This window comes from Narcine bancroftii, chromosome 9, assembly GCF_036971445.1.
Source record: "Narcine bancroftii isolate sNarBan1 chromosome 9, sNarBan1.hap1, whole genome shotgun sequence".
NCBI lineage: Eukaryota > Metazoa > Chordata > Chondrichthyes > Torpediniformes > Narcinidae > Narcine > Narcine bancroftii.
The window spans coordinates 46130889-46156389 of record NC_091477.1 but is presented as its reverse complement, the minus strand read 5'-3'; the positions used below and the strand labels follow the sequence as shown (position 1 = coordinate 46156389).

Genomic DNA, 25501 nt, shown 5'->3' with positions numbered 1-25501 from the left:
TCACACATAAAACAACTGTAGCACGTACAGGTAGAAACAATCCACATGCAATCCACAGGTAGAAGCTGAATTACAGATATGTGACTGACAACCAGTGCAGGCTGGTGTCACAGGGTCAAGTCATAAGTTCTGGGACAAGCCCAGTTTCTGTGCCACTGAGAGGGATAGAGTCTCAAAGCACAGAAAAGGATCCTTGAGTCCATTGACCATGATGCTAACCATTCATATTCTCTTTTATTCCCCCAACATTTCCAAAATCTCCCCCTATATTCTACTGCTTATTTACACATTAGGGGCAATTTATAGTGGCCAATTAACCCATCAGACCGTGTGCCATTGGGATATGGGAGAAAGCTGGAATATCTGGGGTTGAGAGCTGCATGGTTGCCAGGAGGACATGCAACTTCCACACAGGCAGCACCAGAGGTTAGGATTAAACCCAGGTACAATCAACTATGCAATATAAAAGAGAAAGTGCTGCAAATACACAACTGGTCAAGCAGTGCCAATGGAGACAGCAACAAGTTCACATTAATGACCTGTGTTGGAATTGCATCATTAATTGTAAGTTGGGCATTGGCCTTTAAGTTGGAGGAGGGCTCACTTCCTTCTGCAAGTTGAAAGAATGCAGACTGAAGTCCCATTGTGAGTTTCTGAGCCATCTGTCTACTATATGGTATAAGATTGGTTTAAAGGAGATACAAGAAGAATATTTGAATGCAAGACAACCTCCATGATCTGTGAGTCACCTTTGGACACTGGCATCTGTTGTCCCCTCCAAATGAATAGAGATGTGAGAATGGGGGTGGGGTTTGGGGCTACCTTGGCTCTTCTCCTGCCATTGATCTCCAGTATGAGCAATTTCCAGACCCTGAGAAGTCTGGAATTGCAGGTGATGAGCTCTCCCACTGCGGTTTTCCAAAGGGTTGCCTGGTGCCTTTGCTAGATCTGCCACAGTTGCTATGAACTCTCTCCTCACTAGGCAATGGATTCTAGTAGTAGGACCAGTGGTCTACTACTGAGCTGCTTTTTTTTGGATGATATTGGGCCTTCAACATGATTGGAGCTGCACTCATGTAGACTATGAAGGGTCCTCCACCGCATCAACTTGCAAATGGCAGTAAGGGAGTCGCCTAAAGCCTAGAGAGAATATGTAACTATAACATCAAAAGGCTGCATATCTAGCTCTTGTTCTCTTTGTGAATACTCTGACCCTCACTCAGCATGTTGATGGTTAGAGTCTTAGCAAAGGTATGGTTATTGAATGTATGTAGTTCCCTTTTAGAGATGGGCATTTCCATATCATTGTTACTCATCATCCCAAGCCTGAATACTGTCAGGTCCTGCTTACATTTGGGCTTGTGTTCCCAATATCATAGGGTCAGGAGCAGTTGGGAATACAGTTAAACATTATGCAGCTGTCAGCTTCTGATCTTGCAATGAAGGTAGTGTCTTTGAACAAGAAAGCAAAGGTGGTCCAATGGCAGGCATTTCCCTGACAAACTCTTGCAGCAACATAAAAGATTTGTAATGGATGATGTGCCAGCTACAGCCACATTGCTTTGTCAAACAGCCTTTCATTTTCAAAAATTAGTGATGGCTCTGCCAAATCATAGTATGATCTTTCATGTTACTGCTTCCTATATCTTTAATAATACATTTTACATTTTCCCAACAAAGATGTCAGGCTAACTGACTTTCAGTTCCTCTTCCTCCTTGACTGTTGCATTAACATTTGCTATTTCTAATCTACAGGGATATTCTGATCTTTCTTTGGCTTGGCTTCGCGGACGAAGATTTATGGAGGGGGTAAAAAGTCCACGTCAGCTGCAGGCTCGTTTGTGGCTGACCAGTCCGATGCGGGACAGGCAGACACGATTGCAGCGGTTGCAAGGGAAAATTGGTTGGTTGGGGTTGGGTGTTGGGTTTTTCCTCCTTTGCCTTTTGTCAGTGAGGTGGGCTCTGCGGTCTTCTTCAAAGGAGGCTGCTGCCCGCCAAACTGTGAGGCACCAAGATGCACGGTTTGAGGCGTTATCAGCCCACTGGCGGTGGTCAATGTGGCAGGCACCAAGAGATTTCTTTAGGCAGTCCTTGTACCTTTTCTTTGGTGCACCTCTGTCACGGTGGCCAGTGGAGAGCTCGCCATATAATACGATCTTGGGAAGGCGATGGTCCTCCATTCTGGAGACGTGACCCATCCAGCGCAGCTGGATCTTCAGCAGCGTGGACTCGATGCTGTCGACCTCTGCCATCTCGAGTACCTCGACGTTAGGGGTGTGAGCGCTCCAATGGATGTTGAGGATGGAGCGGAGACAACGCTGGTGGAAGCGTTCTAGGAGCCGTAGGTGGTGCCGGTAGAGGACCCATGATTCGGAGCCGAACAGGAGTGTGGGTATGACAACGGCTCTGTATACGCTTATCTTTGTGAGGTTTTTCAGTTGGTTGTTTTTCCAGACTCTTTTGTGTAGTCTTCCAAAGGCGCTATTTGCCTTGGCGAGTCTGTTGTCTATCTCATTGTCGATCCTTGCATCTGATGAAATGGTGCAGCCGAGATAGGTAAACTGGTTGACCGTTTTGAGTTTTGTGTGCCCGATGGAGATGTGGGGGGGCTGGTAGTCATGGTGGGGAGCTGGCTGATGGAGGACCTCAGTTTTCTTCAGGCTGACACCAACTGTAATTTCAGCCAACTACATCCGTGTGGATTTACTGAAAAGACACGTTGAAGTTCTGTTTCCTAAAGATGTGTTTTCTAAATAGGAAGTTATTTAATGTTCCTATCCTTGCCTCATGCATTGGTGTTGGGTAACGATGATGAGACAGGCCCATGAACAATGGCAAGCATTGGTAGTATTCTCACCCAGTTACCATTCTTCACATGTGAGAGAGGCAGGGTATTTGAGTACTATTGAACTGGCATGCAGGGCTTCCAATTCAGCCCATTTCACGTGCAAAGCAAAGCACTAATCAACTTGCCACTCAGATAAAATGCACCCTTACCACGAGATAGCATTTATGTTTCATTCAGGGTTAAGCAAAGTGTGTTGCTTGTGTGAGGATGTTGAAACCTCTATGTGCAGCAACTTAGCTGTTTGCATTGTGTTTTGCCTCTCTGTTCTGCTCCACATTTCTCCACTGTGCTTTTTCAGCCATAATTTACCCCTCTCACTTAATCTGTTATAGACTTTTAACTTCTAACGCTTGGCTTTTACAGACTCACGATCTCGAATTCATTTGCACAACTAATCTGGAGAGAGAAACTGCACATAATTCTGGATGTCTTTTAACATCGGAGTGGAATTAGTTTCTGATTTGTTAGTGAGATTTTCATTGCTTCTCCCTGAACCATTAACTACAGTACTTCAACAGCAAAAAGCACCATCTGCACTATTGAAATGCTATTTATTTCTCTTTTATGCAATGGCAACTGTGAAATTATATTTTGTATTTATTATCTGCTTTTAATTCAATGTACACCATTGTAGTTTATAATGAAGAACCCATCCAGCTGCAGCAAGAGTTTCAGCATATACAGTGCCCTCCTTAATCTTTGGCACAATAAAGTTTCTCTGTGAAGCTCATCATCAAAATCTTTATCCAACTTTCAGCATTGGTACAGTGTGACCAAAATGCTGTCTTAAAGCCTTTGAAAGTTAATGCAAACATTTCTAGTCCATTGTGTCCTCACAATCTATTTCCTCACTTTCTTTTGTATTTTCACTGATCTTTGATAAAAGACACCAGATCTTGTCATTTATAGGGATCAGAAGTAGATGAGCATCTAGCACTGATCCATATGTCATCCCAGTGGTTACCATTTACTATCCAGAATCTAACCCATTCATACGAAATCTCTGCTTTATAATCATTTTAAGTAGTCTCCCATCAATGCCAAGCATACCACTACTATTAAGCTACCTCCTTTGCCACCCACCATCCACCTTCTTATTGAAACGAATAGTCGAATTATGGCATTGCTGATGAAGGGCTCAGCTCTCAAACATAGACGGCCTTTTGCCTTCCTTGGATGCTGCATGACCTGCTGGGTTCTTCCTTCACTTACCATGATGGTACTGCACTCGTTATCCAGCATCTGCAACTCCTTGTTGACTTTGGGTAACATCAAATTTATGTTGGAAATATATTCATTAGTTGTCCATTCTTCATTCTCCAGTTACATTGTCACAGATCTCTGCTAAACATAACGAGTGCATTTACCCTCTCATGAAACCACATTGACTTTGCTTCATCATGTTACGATTGCTTTAGGGTACTCATAATGGATGCCAAGTTATTTTTTAATTCAATTATGGAATGAGCACATTGCTGGCAAGGTTTCAATTTATTGGTCATCCCCAATTGAGAAAATAATGTGCCTCCTTCATGAATCGACTCAACCTTTTCTGGTGAAAGCACTCCCACAAAGTTTCGATCATGGTTCCAGGGTCTGTGCTCGGCGATGATGAAAGAGTGGGTGTAGGACTTTGGTGATGTATTTCCTGCAGGTGGTGATATCCTTCCTGCTGTGGATGAGGGAGCTGTGATCAGGGTTGCCCAGATATAGGGCTGCAGTCTTCTCAGGTCCATCCACAGAGATGCTCAGCTAGCCTTGTGCTGCTAATACAGTCTGGTCGAAATACTTTGAAGGCAAAATGGACACCATGCCTTAATTCAAATGAAAATGCATGTGACTTTATCTTTAATATGGTAGGAAGAGTGGGGGAGAGGGGATTGATGTGAAGGGGATTGTGAGTGGGTTTCATGATGTCATTCAATTTTTCCACTTACAGTAATAGAAGCGTATATGTCACTAAAGATGTGAAAGGACATAGAATGATGTTATTTTGTAAATAATTTATTGTGATTAAAGTTTATTTTGGGGGGAAATAAACTATATTGCCCACTGAAATTGTTCTTTGTGTCTTTCTTGTTGCAGTTTTCTTCCCTGCTCTGTTGGGATTTGCTATCTTTAAACAGCTGCTGAATTTCTGTTTGAGTAACCGTTCTGCTTTCTGTGGCACATTAGACAGTTTTTGACTTGGTGACCAAAATATCTCATACTTTGTGTCCCTGTGTTTTTAAAGAGCTTCCAACAAAGGTTGTGTTCTCTTCAGACAGCCAAGCAGCAGGTTCCTCTGCAGGAGGATGGGTTTTGATCATGACATCTGTGGGGTGTTTACATTTTCCCTATGACTAGATGAGTTTCCTCCAAGTGTTCAAGATCTGCAGGTTGACAGTTTAATTGGCTAGAGTTATAAAGTTATACCATATAGAAGCAGGCCCTTTGGCTCAACTTTACTGTGTCTACCTAAACTAGTTTAATTTGCCTGCATTTGGCCCATGTCACATGGTTAATAGCAGGATTCTCAGCAGTGTGGAGGAACACAAGCATCAAAGGGTCCTGGTCCTCAGATCCTGCAAGGTTGGTAGGGTAGTTTAGAAGGCATATGGTGTACTGGGGATAGTGGAGGAGGCTGGTATAATCAGGACATTTAATAGATAGACACATGGATGTAAGAAGAATAGTTATTAGCTATGAGATTGGGCAGGGTTAAATTGATGTGGAGTAGGTTTATATAGGTTGGTGCAACATTGTGGGCTGAAGGGTCATATTGTTCTGAATCTTTCTAAATGGGCACCTTCATCCTGATATCTCTGCCCATTGAACCTGCTTCACCCAATGATCACAATCTCTGTCAGTGATGCCATGGGAAATTGCTGACCATTTAAGTCCAAGATTAACTTCACCGGTTCAATATAGGGATGTCGATGTTGTAGTCCAACAATAGCGAAGGGGTTTCGTGTGGGTAGGACCACAATAAACATCATAGTAGAAGATCCTGCATACTCAATAGCCCAAACCAATACTGTGCTGTACTGTTCTATGTTCAAAATGCCTGCAAACATTTTCTATCCACGTACCTGTCTAAATGCCTTTTAAAGATTGTAACTGCCCCACCAGTTCCTCTGGCAGCTCATTTCACATACACACCATCCTGTGTGTGGAAAAGCTGTGAGTGGGGGAAAAAAAAATACGGGGAGTTGTGAGAGGGAACAAAATAAAGGGAGGTGACAGGGACTGGTGGGATTGATGTACTGAAGATGAAATAAGATACAATGGTAGACCGTGATGTGTGGAGTTCACACTAAATTTGTCCAGCAGCCTCACTGAGTGTATTTGCTGGCAAGGTTTCCAGCATGTATACAAACTGCACAATCACGGTGGGCCTGTGGTAGAGGCAGTGAATGTTTACTTTTATAATTACATAACTAGCATATCATATCCTCATATACTCCAGAAACAGCTTCTAAAGCTCAATTCAGCAGTGTGGAGCTGAGTCGCACTGTGATCAAAGCTCAGCTTGAACAAGGTGAAATTATCTTACCTGTTTGAAAGCAGACTAATTGGCTTGTTGTAATTCCAGTTAAGTTCTTTTCAAGATAACTTTTGGCTTTGGTTTTGATAAGCATCACATGGGATTTCTGGCTGAGAATTAGGTAATTCCTTTCAACTGGTTTTTTACGCTCACCTCCTGCTCCATCCCCATCATCCAATTCTATCAATAAAATCTATTCCTTTCTCCTTCACTTATTTATCTTGGGTTCCTTTTAATGCACGTGTGTTATTGGACTCATCTGGTCATTTGAGACTTCCATTTTCTTACCATTCTTTGGGTTGAGGTTTGGCCTGAATTCTCGATGAGCTTCATCTGATTGTATATATACCAGTAATTTTCATACATCCACATGCACAAATGTTTCACTCTCTGATCTCATGATCTTAAAGGTCTCTATTGAGACATCCTCTTGTTTTCTGAACTGTGGACAATAGTAATCTAAATTCATTGCCATGTTTTCAGGTATTCCTTTCAAGACGAGGAGGACATGTTCATGGTGGTGGACCTCCTTCTTGGTGGAGATCTTCGTTATCACCTGCAACAGAATGTTCACTTTAAGGAAGGAACAGTGAAACTTTATATTTGCGAGCTGGCTTTGGCACTGGATTATCTGCAGAGCAGGTACATCATTCACAGGTTAGTCATTCAGACTGTGGAAGATGATATAATTATAAAGGAACTGCTATCCTTTGTGTAGTGCAACTTTTGGATGTGACGATTATTACTTTTGGTCGTGATTAATATCATTTGCACAGGCCTATTTCATTGGTAACTGGTACTAGTGAAGATAGGCACAGTGTTCTGCTATTTACAAGCATATGATTAAAAAAAATTATTTTAATTTCCAGATTGAAACTGCAGAGTATTATGATAAAACATCATTCCTATCATAGATGCAACATGTAGTATATGTGCAGTATTATCTGGACATGTAGAATATTTTCTAGGCTACTGTTACATTGTTTTATTTTGATCTGTTAGAGATTTTTTTTCTCCATTTTAACTTCAATCAGGAGGCCTGAATCTGTATTTGAATATAGCACCTATTTATTTAGTATGTTTGGGAGAGGACTGATTGCTGCTATTCAGAAAGTTTCTGGTATCCTCAAACAAATTAGAAAATAAGTTGGCACATAAGTACAAGTAATTAGGATCAAATGGAATGCTTGTCTTTATTGCAAGGGGAATGGAGTTCAAATTTTTCAGAAGTGGGCAGGGTGGTGAGTATTCTCTAGAAGTGTCTCCTTATTTAAGAAGGGAGATACTTGCTTTGGAGGCATTGGCAAGAGGGCTTAGTAGAATGTTTCACAGAAAGAAGGTGTTTGGGCCTTAACTATCCAAAGTTGAGAAGGTAAAATTACCACTTAAATTTTAATGAAACCTCTAAGGTTCTAAAAGGGCATTAACCTGAATCAGAATATATTATCATGAACATGTCATGAAATTTGTTGTTTTGCAACAGCATTGCAGTGCAAATATTCCTATAAAATTACATTTAAAAGTAAATAAATTAAGAGAAAATAAGGTAGTGTCTGTGGTTTATTATCCATTATGATGAGGTTAATGCTGTGAAGAAATTTCCTGAAGGAACAGAGATCAAGGAGGCATGGTTTCTGGACAAAGACTGGTTGGTGGTGTTGTGACCAATGATCAGTACTGCCTTAATCCCACGAAATGGCTGAACTGGCTTAAGTGATAATGTTCTGCTCCTTCGTAAGAGAGAGAATGTGTGAAATGTGGATCAGCACCAGTTGTTGGGGAAATTCTTATCACCAGTATGGTGACAGCACACTTAAAATATCATGGTTCACATTTTCATGAAATGAAAATTGTGGTTGACAATTTAGTTGAGTTCTTTGAGGATCTGATTAGTGCATTTGATTTCCATATGGAGAATTACTCCACATCAAAAAAATTTGAAAATACTTATTACTACGGTTAGGGCATTGGTTAACCAATTGAAAACTGAGACTAACTGTTTTCATAGAGTTAGAGAAAAGCCACAGGCTTCAGAGTGAAGGTTCTCAGCTACTTACAGCATATATTAACCAACACATGATGGGACTGAGTGCAATATACAAAGGTGCTGAAGAAACTCAGCAGGCCACACGGAATCCATAGGAAGTAAATGGTTGCCAATGTTGTATGCAAAAATAGACAGGTGCGTGAATAAAAAGGGGGGAAGGAGGAGGGAGTAAGGGGCAAGGAGATGGGAACAGGTGAGAGATAATTGGTGGATAACTACATGAAGGGACTGTGTGAATTGTATCCAACCTTGATTGAGGTCCATGGGTCATATGCAATTAAGGGAAAACTGTTCAGAAGCAAGTGATCTGCCAACATAGCTACAGCAGAATACTTTCCATTCACTCCAGGCTTCTGGGCAGTGGAGGGAAAATAGGGTAGTCATTAAGTACAGTTGTTTTAAAGGCATAAACAGCATTGCATAAATCAGTGAGGCAAAAATAGTGGCCAGAAGAATCTAACTGCACAGATCACTTTCAACTTCTGACAAATTCATGGACCATGTTTTGAAACCTGATGCTAGAGTTGTCTTGCAAATTCCTGGTAACCTTTACTAATTTGATACCAATGGTGTTTCCCTATTTATACATCAGCAGCTGGCTCCATCGAGTTTTAGGAGATCAGATTATTGCTGTTTTTATATTCGCATTCTGGTTTTGTCCACAGATGCTCTGTATTTGGCATCAGAACAAGTGAGCTCAGAGTAGTCTGTTAGAGCATCAGCAAAGCATCCTTTTCATTCATAATTTGCTATAAACATAACAAGTGCTGAAGAGTATTGGTATGTCATATGGATTTCACGGTGTGAGTGAGGCTCAGTATACTTTGATTCATCGGTTGTTCATCCAAGTATCCTTCAACATACCTGCCATGTACTTTATGTGTCAATAATATAATATTCATTAGTTATATACATCACAGTTGAAGCCTATTCTGGCCATTACATCCAACCTCATAAGTTTTTAAAGGGTGGGAGTAAACCAGACTATTACGAGCTCCAGTTTTAGTAAAATGGGACTATCACTGTAAGGGGTAGTATAGACAGGAGGGACTGAATAGTCACAGTTAACATGTAGCATTTCACACAAACACAAATCACAGCCCAGCGATAATTCGATACATTGGAAGAACTGAGGGAAGGCTTGTCAAAGTCTGTTCCAGAATTTAATGCATTTGCAAAGATGCTGTGATTTTGCAAGGGAGAACCATGCTGACTGCTGGAGAGAAAACAGTCTTTGAAGATGAACTTGTGACCAGCCATTTTTGTGGAATTCAGAGCAAAGCATACTCTGTGAATGACTGGCTTTTCAGTGGATTGACCTGTGCCAGGAGGGTCTTTTGGGAAGAAAAGTTCTTCATTTTGATTGTGACTAATATTTAAGGTCATTTGGAGAGAATGATTCATTCATTTTAAGTGTGACTAGCAGTGAAATTACTTTGAGAGATCGGTGCCAGGCTCTTGGAAGCTTCATGGAGGCTGCCCAGTTCGAGTCTTGCCTACAAGAGGGCCAGGAGTGTTATGACCACAACTCGTGTGAATGGATATTTCTTCAAAGGCAACGTAAGGAGTATTCGTGAGTCTGTGGCAGCCACAACTCCAGTCTTCCCATCAGTTCATTATTAATTCTGGGCATCAAATTACGAAGGCCTACTCTTCAACACTGAATTTGAAAGACTGAACTTAGAAGTAACTCTCTAGATTTTGGCCTGAACGGTACGTACACACATACACACGCACACACCACTGGGGATAGATTTAGTGTTGAGGATAGTTTGAGTTAAAACTATAGTTTAACAGTTAGAAATAAAATTTGTGTTTTAAAAATAAACACCGTTTGGTTTATTGCCCATTGCTGCTCATTACGTGCAGTTTGTAACAAGAACATCTGGAAGAAAACCCATGCAGATCACATGGAGAATGTACAATCTTCCAACAGACAGTGCCAGATTCAAACTGGATCGCTGGAGCTGTAATTGTGTTGCACACAGCCTTCATAGCAGGTTATACAAGAGTAATTTAAATCACTGAAAGAAAATTTTGAACAAAAAAGCAGAGTTTCCAGGGGAAATTGGTAAGTTGTGACCTTTAGGATTAAATATGGAAAGTACAATACACAAATGAGAACTTCTTCAAGGTAGGCTTCCCTCAAAGAGCCTGCAAGTTTCTTTTGTGCATTGCCCTCGACCCCAGCTTCTGCAGGCTTTCTTGTTTAATTCTTGAATGTGGTGAAGTTAGATGGCCAGTGTAAGGTGGTTTTGTGGGGTTGTGGTAAGACAGGTTTGATAAATAATTGGTGGATGGGGGGGGGGGGGAGACATGAAGGATGACAGTCAGAAGAGGACAGGTGGAGGAGAGCAAAGGTGTGGAGTAGAGACATCCAGGTGAGCAATTGGTGGCAGAGGAAGAGAAAAAGAGAGGAAAAAGGAGAGAAAAAAGGTGGGAAGGGGAGGGAGAAGGTGGAGAGCAAACACAAAAGCCCCTTTTACACAGAGCTTGAAAGCTGGTTTTGTATATAACTAATGAATATTATATAAAGTACATGGCAGGTATGTTGAAGGATACTTGGATGTTCTAAACACCCATCTTCGATCCACCTGGCTAGGTAGTCACAGGTGGAGCGTATTTGACTCATGGAACCGGCTTTTTCGGTTCTGTGTGAACACACAAGCTGGCTTCCTAAAATGAGTCATGTCTATGAGAATACTGCAGCTTTGCCATATAAAAGGGGCTAAAGACATCCAGTGTTGGAATCTGATCAGCAGGGAAGGTGATAATGAAAACTATTAGAGCAGGATAAAGAGCTGATGGAACCAGATGGGATAGTGGGCAATAAATTTTAAACAAGAAAATTTTTGTTTATTTATTGGTTTCACCTCATTTTAATCCAGAAATGCAATCAGTTGGTGATTGTGAGTGTCAGACTGACATATTTTGACTAATTATCCTTTGGTTTCTTATTTATGCAAATTCAAAATCATGTATAGGGTTTTACAAAATGTCAGCTAACTGATGATTAAATCTCAATTCAATCAAGTCACACGGGTTTTACTTTCAAATGTGATTAACACCTACATCTTGGCATCACCTGAGGATTCTCCACCTCCAGCCAGTTCCTGAAAATAAATGATCTCCATTATCACACTGTGAAGTTCAGAGGTCTTCTGAATGAGGAAGTAACGAGAATACCAAGGGTGTCTACTGACTTGGAGTTGTAACCAAAGTCTCGCACATTTTGGCTAGCTTAGAGCAAGATGGGAGTAAAACTCTTTCCATTGTTCAGTTGTGGGGAGGTTAATTTGTCACATCGGGCACACAAAACTCAAAACGGTCAACCAGTTTACCTATCTCGGCTGCACCATTTCATCAGATGCAAGGATCGACAATGAGATAGACAACAGACTCGCCAAGGCAAATAGCGCCTTTGGAAGACTACACAAAAGAGTCTGGAAAAACAACCAACTGAAAAACCTCACAAAGATAAGCGTATACAGAGCCGTTGTCATACCCACACTCCTGTTCGGCTCCGAATCATGGGTCCTCTACCGGCACCACCTACGGCTCCTAGAACGCTTCCACCAGCGTTGTCTCCGCTCCATCCTCAACATCCATTGGAGCGCTTTCATCCCTAACGTCGAAGTACTCGAGATGGCAGAGGTCGACAGCATCGAGTCCACGCTGCTGAAGATCCAGCTGCGTTGGGTGGGTCACGTCTCCAGAATGGAGGACCATCGCCTTCCCAAGATCGTGTTATATGGCGAGCTCTCCACTGGCCACCGTGACAGAGGTGCACCAAAGAAAAGGTACAAAGACTGCCTAAAGAAATCTCTTGGTGCCTGCCACATTGACCACCGCCAGTGGGCTGATAAAGCCTCAAACCGTGCATCTTGGCGCCTCACAGTTTGGCGGGCAGCAACCTCCTTTGAAGAAGACCGCAGAGCCCACCTCACTGACAAAAGGCAAAGGAGGAAAAACCGAACACCCAACCCCAACCAACCAATTTTCCCTTGCAACCGCTGCAATCGTGTCTGCCTGTCCCGCATCGGACTTGTCAGCCACAAACGAGCCTGCAACTGACGTGGACTTTTTACCCCCTCCATAAATCTTCGTCCGCGAAGCCAAGCCAAAGAAAGAAGAAGAATTTGTCACATTAGTTTTAGTGAGAGGCATTCTTCTGTGAGCAGCTCAATAGGCTATCTCTTAAGTACAACTGTGCAAAGAGCACAATTGACAGAGTGAAGGGTTGCAATGAGGAGCTTCACTAGAATGATCCCTGGAATGAAAGGGTTATACTAGGAGGAATGTTTGATAGCTCAGGAGGAATAGAGGAGGCGGGAGGGTCATTGAAACCTATTGAATACTGAAAGGCCTAGATGGAGAGGATGTTTCCTCTAGTGGGAGAGGTCTGGAGCCAGAGGGCACAGCCTCAGAATGTAAAGTGCCTTTAGAACAGAGAAGAGGAGGAATTTCTTTATCCAGAGTTGGTTAATCTGTGGAATTTGTTGCCGCCAGTGGCTGTGGAGGCCAAGTCATTGGGTAGATTTAAGACTGGTAGATAGGTTCTTGATAAGGAAGGGAAACCAGGTTTATGGGGAAAAAGATAGGAGTATGGGGATGAAAAAGATAATGTCAGCCATGATAGAATGGCAGGACAAACCCAGTGGGCCAAATGGCCTAATTCCACTCCTATGTCTTCTGGTCTTATGAAAAAAATCAGTTTACACTAAGCCATGGCAGCATGAAACCACTGCTGTGGGGTTCATTTAGAAGCCTGATCAGTGCCTGTTGGTGTGCAGTTTCAGACTTCTCTCCATTGGGAGGAGGGTGAAGAGGTTATGTATGGAGTGTGGTAGGTCCTTCAGTATATTGGCTACCTTTCCTAGGAAGCGGGAAATATAGATTGAATCCATGGAAGGGAGGAAATTTGCATGATGTACTGAGCTGCATTTACCACCTTCTGTAGCTTCCTCCATTCTCGAGCAGAGCAGCTCCCACCCCACACTGTGATGCATCCAGATAGGATGCTTTTAATAGTGCACCTGTCAAAGTTGTTGAGGGACAGGTGGATGTGCTGAGCTTCTTTGGCCTTCTGAAGAATTGGAGGTATTGGTGCATTTTCTTGACCATCATGACAGCATGTTTGTCTCAGGTTAGGACAATGGAGATGTTAATTCCCAAGGATTTGAAGCTATCTACTCTTTCCAATTCAGCACCATTAGTGTGGACTTTACCCCCTCTCCTGAACTCGATGATCTTATTGATCTTTTATCTTATTGATGTTCATTGTACTACCAGTACATACTTTATATCCTAGGTCTGTACACCCATTATCCCTGTGTTTGCAGACCTGTCTTGAAACTTCACAGCATAGGTTGCAAATCCATCTGATCTCTGTAAGTCCACCATCTCTCCCTGAAGTCATTGCATTCCTCCCGTTCTGGACTCAAGTTTTTCTTCACCATTGTCCTAGCATAACACAAAGCAGAAGGTGACCATTTGGATATCAGGCCCATGCCATATCCCAGTGGAGTAATCCCATTGAAATAATGCAGTAAATGCAAGAAGCACTGGACAGATCTATTGGGAGAGAAGCTGTTAACAAAGACTGCGCTTGAGAAATAAGACTTTTATTTTCACATTTTGAAACAGTATTTGAACACTGGATGTAAACAAGAATACATTTTCTCATTGATATTCATTGACTTGTTACACTTGATTTAAAACTTTATCTTTTAGCTGATATTGGCCTTGGAGCAACATCTCAATCCTGAAAATGATGAGTGTTCTCAGGATAGATCCATTGCCCCACTACAAACCCTTCCTGATGATGAGTGCCAGGAGTTTCAAAGCCAAGCCTATTCCTGCTCTCTGGCTGCTAATTCAAAACTACTGCACCAGCAGAAATAGTTTCCAGCCAGTTCATGAGCTACCTTTCAAATCCTGGAATCTTCATATCTCCCATTAACCTTCCAGATTCCAGAAGTTGAAACCTGTGTTTCTGAAGTCTCTTTGTCCATGCAACATCCATGGGTAGAAATGGTCAGTCCACATTTTGGGTTGGAATCCCTTGTTGATAAAGTTGTCTCGACCCAAAATGTGGACTGATCATTTCTTTCCATGGATGCTGCCTGACTCCCTGGGTCCCTCTGTCTTCTCTTTGTTCACTCCAGATTCCAGCAACTGCTGTTCTTGTCTTCATTTAAACCTCTCGCCACAAAGGCTTTAAATTGACTTGTGCACCAAATCTTAATTATCAGTATGCTGGACCTGTGTCTTTTTGGACCTCCCACACCAGCAATTCAGTCAAGGTCCCTTTTCACTTTGTCTGGAATACTTTCAGAATCACAAGAGACTGTAGATGCAGGAATCTGGAGCAAAAATTAAACTCCTGGAGGAACGTTGGGTAGTACGGTTAGAGTAGAGGTGGCACGGTTAGTGTAGACAGCATGGTAAATGAAGAGCTGGCACGGTCGGGGTATATGGGACATGTTAGTGTACAGGTGACACGGTTGTGCTGGAAGGGCCTGTTAAAATTTAACTCACTGGATCAGGCATTTCAGGTCAAGACCCTGCATCAGAACACCATCTCAACAGATACTACCTGACCCTTCGAGTTCCTCCAGCAGTTTGTGATTTGCTAATGTACATTATGTGATAGTGTCAGATTTGGTTTGAACCCCATGCCTGTAATATTCCATATCACAAACATATTATTGCTAGAGGATGTATATCAACTGAGAGGCTAGAATCAGCTATGTAGATATATTCCGCCTGTGTCGTTGACAATCAAAGTTGTCATTTTGCTAAAGGTTATATTAATCAACCAGTGAATCCAAAACTTAACTCTGTAAATAATTACATTTCCCATTGAGTTGGCAGCAGATACTCTTAATATTCATTGGTAACCAAATTGTTCCATTTTGTTTTCTTTTATTAATAGTCTGGGTGGTTCAGAAGCATCCTGGGCAACAATGCTTCTCCAAATATTAACAGCATATTCATTGATTGATTGGCTATCAACATATGTACCAGTGAACCTTCCTTCCCATCACTGCCTCGAGACCATTATAAAGCTGCTCATTCAAAGATTCATTCTATTTAGTTTTAAATCTCTGAGACAGTTGGGGTTTCCTGGGAATGGAACTCCCTTTTTCTCAGCACACCAATTAAAACAATAATTGCACAACAATTACGCTTTCGCGTTTGCTTGGAAATAACTTCCCATGATATCACTTTCCTGACCTCAGGCCCATAATGTTCATTGCTTTTTACTTCCTCTGAATGCTATGTAACCTGCTGATTTTTTTCGAGCACTTTTGTGTATCCCATGATGTAGATCAGTTTTATTGGTAGGTGAGCTTCACCTTTCCTCCCTGGCTTGGCATTAATTCTCAATCCTACAATGGTGAAGAAAAACTTGAGTCCAGAACGGGAGGAATGCAATGACTTCAGGGAGAGATGGTGGACATAAAGAGATCAGATGGATTTGCAAACTATGCTGTGAAGTTTCAAGACAGGTCAGCAAACACAGGGATAAAGGGTGTACAGACCTAGGATATAAAGTATGTACTGGTAGTACAATAAACATCAATAAGATAAAAGAGATGATCATTGAGTTCAGGAGAGGGGGTAAAGTCCACACTAATGGTGCTGAATTGGAAAGAGTAGATAGCTTCAAATCCTTGGGAATTAACATCTCCATTGTCCTAACCTGAGACAAACATGCTGTCATGATGGTCAAGAAAATGCACCAATACCTCCAATTCTTCAGAAGGCCAAGGAAGCTCAGCACAAGACCTGAAATCCTAAAACTAATAGTGGTGAATTGAAGCCTCATTTTGGTTTCATCTGGCATTGGTCCATAAGTTCACTCTTTAGGTTTCTTCAGGTGGATTCTCCACTAAGAATGCAGCTGAAGAAGAGAAAGTGGCTCTTTGATTTGCAGTTCAGGTGGCAGGGCTGGCTTCCTGAAGGGACAGCTGTACCAGGATGCACATCTGAGCACACTCCGGCTCCTGTCCCTTGAGCTGTCAAGTTAGGATGGCTGGCTGTCAGCTGAGACAGCCAGTGTGGACTATCAGCGCAAGAACATTCCCCGTGGAATGTCCCCACACTGATCGCTCTGCTCCCCGGAGGGGGAGAAGGGGGCTGGAGCAGCCGGCGGGGGAGAAGGGGGCTGGAGCGGCCGGCTGGAGCGGCCGGCAGGTGAGTACGGCGCTCGAGTCGGGTACCGGCATTGTTTCAGCCAGCCCCCGTTCTCCCCCTCTGGCTGCTCCAACTCCCATTAAATATAATTTGAATAGCTCAGTCATTGTTAATTCTAATTAATCAACTAATTAACTTTCTTTCCTTTTTCTTTAAATTTCATTCTCTCTGAATTGTTTTATTTCCATTTGTATCATGTACCTGATTGGGCAATCTTATCTCATGAAATTATGTTCGATATTCCCCCCCCCCCACCCAGTTTTTATGTCATGCACAACAAAAGGAGGATGATGAGAGACCCGCCGCCCATCTCTCTGGCTCTCACCTTGATCACTCTTTATCTCCCTTTGCATCTGTCTCTATTCCCCCACATCCAACTTAAGTCTTGATTTACCCCTCCTCTCTTTTAACTCTCAATTATACTACCTCAGTCACTCTCAATTATGGTTTTTAGACTGCAATGTTGGGAAAATCATTGAAAAAAATAACATAATTACTGCCCATGTGATCGTCCACACAAGGAGCCTTTTTACACTGTAAATACCTGAGTGCAACATGCCTGGTGGTTGGACGTACAGTAGAGTGGATGACCGTCAACAAATGTTTCCAGTATGACTAACACTGCAGGCTTCCTCCAAAAAGTTGTAGGGGTCCTGTAGGATAAGTTGTGGAGCAGGAATTGATTAAAAATTCTGTATATTCCTTTTTGGGCTCTCTGAGTAGCAGCAAAATTCCTTGATTGTGCCGTTACGTGCCTGGTCTAAAAATCATGTCTCATTCCCTCTCATACCAAGTCTGCCACACTCTCTCACTCACTGTCTAGTCCCCTTAAACTCTCACTCTTGTTACTTTGTCTCTCTCTCACTCATATACACCCTGTAACTTTCTCTCTCACTTTCTCCCTTATTCTCCTTTATTCTCCCTCACTTGTTTTCTCTCTTTTGCTCTCTTGCTCTCCTTTTTCCTCTGTCTCAATCTATCACATAAAAAAATTCAGAGATATATAGTCCTTTTTGTGGTGTAAGAGTATTTTATCATTATTGCAGAAAAGGGAAGTTGAAGCCTAGTAGGAGTTGGAAAGAAATATTCTTGAACCTGAAGGTACTGATCTTCAGGCTTCTGTACTTTCTGCCCAAAGTTAGTGAGAAGAGGTTGACGTAGGCTGCCTTCTTGAGGCATTTTCTCACATATATGCATTCAGTGGATGGGATGCTAGAGCCTATGATGGACCTGGCTGTGTTTGCTACCTTCTACAGCCTTCTGAATTCCTGGGCACTCAATTGACCAGTCCAGGCAGTAAAGCAACCAGACCTAATACTTCCCACAGTATTACCTGTGGAAGTTTGAAAGATTTATTTGATGGAGATGTTGCTGTGTATTCTGCAGAGTAAAGTTGATCCTGTATCAATAAGGATTTCAAAACACAAGTATTTAGAACAGTGTTTGGTAACTCCACCAGTGCTATGGGTGAGACACAGCCAGGGTCCCATTTTCTAGGCATTGTTTTCCTTGTTCTTTACTGCTTTTATTATCTCATTGATGTGGGATTGCCTTTATTGCATGGGGAGTGTCAACAAGGTAATTGTTCTCATGAGCTTCAAAAGGTCCGTCTGTTCAATCAGCCCACAACAGAATGTTGAGACAAATTGTCCTGTGGTAATGAATGCATTAATTTCTAGTTTGCTGGTTTGCACCTGTTCACAGACCAAAATAGATCTGTACAATATTCAGAAGCAGTCAGCGTAACATGAGATCTTAGTACTTAGTTTTCTGGTATCACCTGGTTCCACTAGTATCCCCACCCCCACCTCACTAGCCGACTTTATCAGGGCATCTTTCTCCAGGTTTGCTGCTCTCACCTTTTAATTGGTAATTATTGAAGGCTTCTGGAAGCCCACAGTGCTGGCATGAATTACTTCTCATATTGCAGATGAAATATTTAATTGCAATTGTGTCCTTTTGCCTTCACAGAAGCACATTTCTTTTGTGGGTAAGCTAACACTATATTAATGTCATTAACCAGAATCACACAGGAACAGACAAGGTGGGATGGAGAGGGATAATTAAAATGCTGCATTGCTTGTTATCTCAGGGGCATTGGAGGCTGTAATCAGCTCTACCTAGAATTAGATCTGGTCACTTTGGTGCTGTAAGTCCTAATTCCCACCCTGAGTGGGGGGGAAAACACATCAAAAAATCATCATTTACAGTGAGTGGAGAATTCCAGCTGTCATAATTATGTGACAAGGTGCCATCAGACCTCGCCCTCCAAAGAGCTAGTTCTTAGAAACATAAACAATGAAAACCTCAGCCTACTGGGTCTGCGTTGCCTTTCAATCTAATTCAATCTTTGGTGAAGGCTGGCATGTTCCCACCCAATTCCCACCAGAAAGGGGAAATTTACAACAGCTAATTAATCCACCGACCCCCACATCTTTGGGACCTGGTAGAACCCAGAGGAAATCCACTGTGAAATGTGTGAACTCCATACAGACAGCACCTCAAGGTCAGAGAAGCATAGTGCTGCAGATGCTAGAACCTCAAGTTGGAGGAACTCAGCGAGTCAGTTAGGGTAGAAATGGTCAGTCAAATGTTTTGGGTCAGGATCTTTTATCAAGACCACAAGATCAGCATTGAACCTGAAACAATGGCTTTACCAACTGAGACACTGCTGTCCTTGATTTTATGTGCCTCATTCCGGACCATACCTCCTCCCTCAGCACCATTTGGGGCCCCAAACAGTCCTTCTAAGTGAAACAACAGTTTACTTGTGAATCTGCAGGGGTCATCTACTGCACGCAGTGCTCCTGCTGTGGTCTATATGTTGGAGAGACTGGACGCAGACTGGGAGATTTTGTTGAGCACCTCGGCTCTGTCCACCACAATAGTGTAGATCTCCCAGTGGCAACCCATTTCAATTCTCCATCCCATCCTCTTGCTGACATGGTCTCATGCACTGCCAGACAGAAACCACCTGTAAATTGGAGGAACAACACTTCATCTTCTGACTGGGCACCCTCCAACCGGATGGCATTACTATAGACTTCTCTGGCTTTCGTTAAATCCCCCACTTCTTTTCCACCCCCTTAGTCTCTCCATCCCTGTCTCCTTTCGCACAGACATGATAAATTCTCATCCAGCCCCTTATAATATCTAATTAGCACCTTTTGTCGGCAATATATCTTAGAAACTGAAAAGATCAGGTGAGTTCCTCCAGCATTTTGGTGTGTTTACTACATCACAGTGTCTGCAACTTACAGTGTTTAACTCACCTCCCCCCTACTCCCACTCCATTAGAGGAACTACTTTTTCTTATCTTTCCTATTGTCTCATTTTAATTACCTTTAACACCATTTCACCTCTCAATTAAAGAGAACACAAATTTAGTCTCCTGTCCTACTGCCAGTCTGATGATTGACTCTGCTCCTTCTCCAAGACTAGGTATGAGTGTACTTTTTCTCTCTATATTCTCTCTCTCTCACACTCACACACACACACACACACACACACACACACACACACTTTCATTAAGTGTGAGTCCAACCTTATAGTTTCTTTAAGTAGACATTTGTGGTGGCCTGCAACCGCGGAGATCGGTCCATCCACAACGCGGTAATAAACAGCGGTATAACTCACTAACGCGACTCCTAGCATAGCAAACTGGTGTGGTTGGAAGCTGGGGCACTTCAAGACCAGCAGCCCTAAAATAGCGCTGGCCAGGCTAACAGAGCAACACCAGGCTGGTGAAGAAGGGTATTCATATGCAAGAATGTTCCTGTGGACGGGAATCCTGTTTTTGTTATTGATGTGAGTGATGTCGGCCAATTAACCAAATGGCAGGAGCTCCAACTGTATAAAAGGAGCATTTCCAGCCTCAATAAAGTCACAGTTTAACCTCCCACAGTGTTTCTTCATAGCAGATGGCTACACATTCACTAATTACAATGCTTCCTTGTGGAGTGCAAAAACATCTGCAGATGCTGTGATTGTAGTAAATGCACAAACGTGGACATGAGTATCCATACCTCATTTTCCATCTGGGTACCCTCCAACCAGATGGCATTAGACATACATACAGCATGGTAACAGATCCTTTTGTCCCATGAGCCCGTGCTGCCCAATTGACCTACAACCCCCCGGGGACATTTTGAAGGGTGGGAGGAAACCGAAGTCCTGGGGGAAAACCCTTGCTGGCATGGGGAGAACATACAAACTCCTCACACACAGTGCGGGATTCAAACCCCGGTCCTGATTGCTGACGCTGTAACAACACTATCCGTGCTGCTTGTTAGCATCGACATCTCCAGCTTCCATTAGCTCCTTGCTCTTGCTCACTCTCTCTTTCTCTCGCTCTCTCTTCCTGCCTTTCCACCAGCTCTGTATTCCCCCAATCCAGCACTTTTGTGTATTTAGTTATATTGTGTTTTCAGTATAATGAGAAGTGCCAAGAACTGAGGATGTTATCAAGCAAATAGTAGAAAGTGAGATATTGGGAAAGGTAACCAGCAGGTAAGATAAAGAATTATGGTGAGCTTTATTCATTGGAACGTAGACAACTGAGAGGGGACTTGATAGAGGTATTTAAAATTATGAAAGGAATAGATAGACTAGACATAAACAGACTCTTTCCCCTGAGGGCAGGGGAGGTTGGAACAAGAGGCCATGAGTTAAGGGTCAGGGGGCAACACTTTAGGAGAAATATTAGAGGTGGCTTTTTCACTCAGCGAGCGGTGGCAGAATAGAATGATCTTCCGAATGAGATAGTTGCGTCAGGGTCCTTTCTGTCATTTAAGAGAAGGTTGGATGCGTACATGGAGGTGAGGGGGTTGGAGGCTTATTGGCGGTGAGCGGGAGGTTTGAGCTAGTGGAGTTGTTCTAGTGAACCGGTGCGGACTTGAAAGGCCAACATGGCCTGTTTCCGCTCCGTAAATGGTTATATAGTTATAACTGCTGTGGGATCTCCTGGGTGTCCACCACAGGGAGACCTGAGCCTCCTCAACCATCGGATGCACAGAGGTCCAGAGTACAGTATTACAATAAATTATTCAATTCAAACCTGGCACAAAGGCCATGATTATTGGACAGGAGCAACCCCTGCCACCCTGTTCACGTCTGAGAGAGAACGATCTGCTATTGACACCTCAGTGTGCAGGAGGAACACTGTCTCTGCAGAATCCTCCAAACTTCAGGGAACCCAGTGGAAATTATTGAGTCCATCCACCTGTTTGTCCCATAGCCACCTGTTTGTGCCTCACCAGCCACCTCAGATATTAACCCTGTTTCCAGCAATGCAAGCGCTGTAACTAGTTAAGTTACAGCTTTCCAATGAAGTGAAATACAGGCTGATGACCTGTGGGAAACTGAAGCCTTTGCTGTCAAATTCTGGACAAAAACCATCAAGTGCAGCTGAGAAGGAATGGATTTTGGGCACGTTTTCAAATTTTGTACAAATGTACAAATATGTAGCAGCAGTGGCTCATTTGGATCTTTGGAAAATGGCTTATCCAAAGCATGCGTTGTCTACTCAAAAATCTGCAGTGGACAGGTTGTGATATCTGCGATCCCAGACCTTTTGTCTGCTTTTGAGACCTGAACTATTTATAGAGGTTACCTCAGGGCAACTGATTAGATGCCATCAAAAACTGTCTGTAAAATCTTCCAAATTTACTGGAAAGAATTTTGTTAGTGTGGTGCTCCAGGCCAATGTCTACAGCACTGAGAGTTAAACAAGAACATGTACACATGCTGAGGGTCGAGACCTGTTGGTTATACCTGGCATTGAGACCCTGGTGACACCCTGTTGGCTGCATTCGGAAGGTCACATCATTCATATCCCCACACCACACTCCTGAAATAGGCACTCGATTCTGAGATCTGTCACGAAAAGAGAAGATTCAGGAATGGGCTCCAATCTGTCTTGAAAGGATTGCAATTTGGGTCTTGGGAATTTCTAACCCATGACTGTTCAAAGTGGGGAAGAAACATACAAGATGGTATTGCAAACCTCAAGTCCATTCATCATGGAACCCTGCATAAATATTGGAAGGAACAGAACAGATCCCAATCTCCATGCACATGTTCTGTTGGGAATTTCCTTCCCAATCTATGAAAATATCTGCAGTGCCTCCATTGGCCTCGTGCTTCTCCTCAGAGCTCAGGAAACGGGAGTTATCCTTGATATTTAAGGCCTCCCTAGGAAGAAAGTGAACCAATAATGGCAGAACCATGGGGTCTCAGGTATTTGGACTTGAGGTTTTGAGTGTCTTTCTGATCAGATTTTGCAGCTGTGAAAGAACTGCATGCTCTAACCTAATATATTATTTGTTTCCCTGTTACTATGTGCTAACTTCAGGGATTTGTCTAATGATGGCCAGTCTTTCTACACGTTGATATTTGTTATTCTCTCACATTTAAAAAGGGCTTATCTCTTACCACAGTGATCAATTGCATTAACACTACATTATTGTCCATCTCACTGTTTCCTGCCATTTACTTCTCCAGCTCACATCCCCTTTCAACCTCTCAGCTTGCATTCCCACCAAGACTTGCATTATCAGATGCAGCAGATTTGAATGAAGGAAAGTTTATTGTCATATACATGAGTACAATGGTTGAATATAGCAAAATATTCCTTGCAGCAGCTTCCCAGGTTCACACAGCAAACTAACACAAATTAAGTATAATTAAGATTCCACCTCAAACTAATAAACAAAATTAAACTATTTACTTTGAAATTACTCAGAATGGATTGACCAGTTGTTTTTTTTAAATTGTTTTAAAAGAGAAAAAAGATTCCATGAAGTGGAGAAACACAAAATAAATAATAAATATTCATAGTTATTTTGCTTAACCCCATCATTAAGTCCATCATTTCATGCTGTCATCCTTTCAGTGCCTCTCCAGTTACAACTTCCTTCTTTCCTTTTGTAATCTATTTTAAAAAATCTTGAGTGAAGCTAATATTATTGCCCTGGACTTTTGACTGGCAAGTTGAATGGTTCAGAGACTCTTCGTGCCTTCCATGTTTTTAATTTTAATCAAGAGAAAATTAGGTTATAGTTCACACTTTATAAAATGCTTCATTCAGAGTTTGTTTGCACTGAGAAACATTGTCAATTTCTACGTCTTAACAAGTGCACATCTCACCCCAGGCAAAATCGTGTGACCTCCAGGGAGAGGGTGAGAAAGCATAAAGATCCAGAACAATTTGGAACCAAACAAAATGCCTCCAACCCATTCAGATGGAGAACATTAGAAAGGATACACTGGCTTAAGAAAAATTATACTGGCTTTGGATGTGGTGCAGAGGAAGTTCACCATGTTGTTCTGGGAAATGAAAGGAGTCAGCTTATGGGGAGGGGCTGCATAGTGAGGGATTATGCTTGTTGGAGTTTTGAAGGCTGAGGAAGGATCCAGTAGAAACATAGGAAAAAATGAAAAGATACATAAGATAGAAGCAGGGAGGTTGTTTCCATTGACAGGTGAGACTAGAAGTAGCCTCAAGATTTCAGTGACTAGGTTTAAGACAGAGATGTGGAGCCCAATGAAACAGAGAGACTTCTTCACTGAATATACATCAGAAACAGACAGATTTTTGAATTGTAAGGGCAATGGGGAAAAGGCAGTTAAGTGGAGCTGAGTCCATGGCCAGATTTTGTTGAATGACGGAGCAGGCTTGATGGACCAGATGGCTGACTCTGCTCCTGTTTGGTATGTTTGTTTGTTCATAGAGAGATAAAGCACAGAAATAGAACCCCCAGTGACCATCAGCTACTCATTTACACTAATCTCACAACAACACAATTTTTTTCACTCCACATTTTTGTCAAATACTCTCTGACTCTCCCACACACCTAGACACCAGGAGCTATTTACAGGCCCGATTAACCCACTGACCCACATGCCTTGGGATATGGGTGTATCCAGAGGGCACACACATGGTCACGGAGAACATGCCAACTCCAGACTGACAGAACTCGAAGTCAGGATTAAACTTGGCTCACTTATGCTCTGAAACGAGGGGGCACTAGCTGTGCTCCTGTTCTTCCCATATTGAGGCTGAAAACAAGTCCGAGAGACTGCTGCTAATATTATTCTGTTTCTACTTCTAAGTAAGACGAGCACTTCTTTGGACAGAAACCAACCTCGGTCCCACTTGAACGCATTCTGTGAATTGGTTTCCGCCATGTGTGGGACTCGAAGAATTTAAAATTCATTCTCTGAAACCAAACACCCTCAGGTTCTGTGAGGATGTGACACTATATAATGTTTCATTCTGCTCCAAAGTGCATCTCAGGTATCATGATGCCAACTGACAAGGCATGTAATTAGGTCATTAAAGCCCTGTAATTCGTTGTTGAAACAATCCCAACTCAGAGGTCAGGTTTACCCATGGCTTGCTGTTCAGCACAAGAATCAGTTCTCAGTTTCAGCTGATGTAGTTGGATCTTTTCATCCTCAGAGTCTAACATTAAATGCTCTGATGTGAGGAATGTATTAACTGTCAACTTTTAAAGTGGGAAATAGACTAGTATTTACATTCTTATCTTGATTGACCGAGAAATTAAGATCTGCACATATATTGTTTCTTTCCCACTAAAACATTCTGACATGTCTTGCTGACTTCAAACCTCTTTCAACTACTTTCTGTTGATTGGCAGTTCCCTTTGGCCATTGGACACATAGAGGAACAATTTATTTCCTTTTACACTTGTAGTGACACATTGCAAATTATCCCCAGAACTGAGTGTGTTCCAATAATAGATTTGCAGCTCTTTAAACTGTCGTCGTAGAGTCAAGGAGCTTTGCCACACTGAAAGAGGCCCATACTGACCAAGGTGCCAACCTGGGCTAGCCCCATTTGCCTGTGTTTGACCAA

General features: G+C 42.4%; 1 protein-coding gene across 9 annotated transcripts in view; it reads left to right on the top strand.

The window, feature by feature from the left end:
- Window positions 1–25501, top strand: part of LOC138743492 (serine/threonine-protein kinase 32B-like) — a 177055-nt gene that overhangs the window by 60040 nt on the left and 91514 nt on the right. For 8 of the 9 annotated variants that reach the window (XR_011344926.1, XM_069898960.1, XM_069898965.1 and 5 more), the window contains exon 4: window positions 6858–7031. Coding sequence is in view for 8 of the 9 variants with exons in the window: in XM_069898960.1 (XP_069755061.1) it covers window positions 6858–7031 (174 nt within the window). In the remaining variant the exon portion in view is untranslated. The remainder of the gene's footprint in view (window positions 1–6857; window positions 7032–25501) is intronic. The other variant, XM_069898961.1, reaches the window with a different exon arrangement.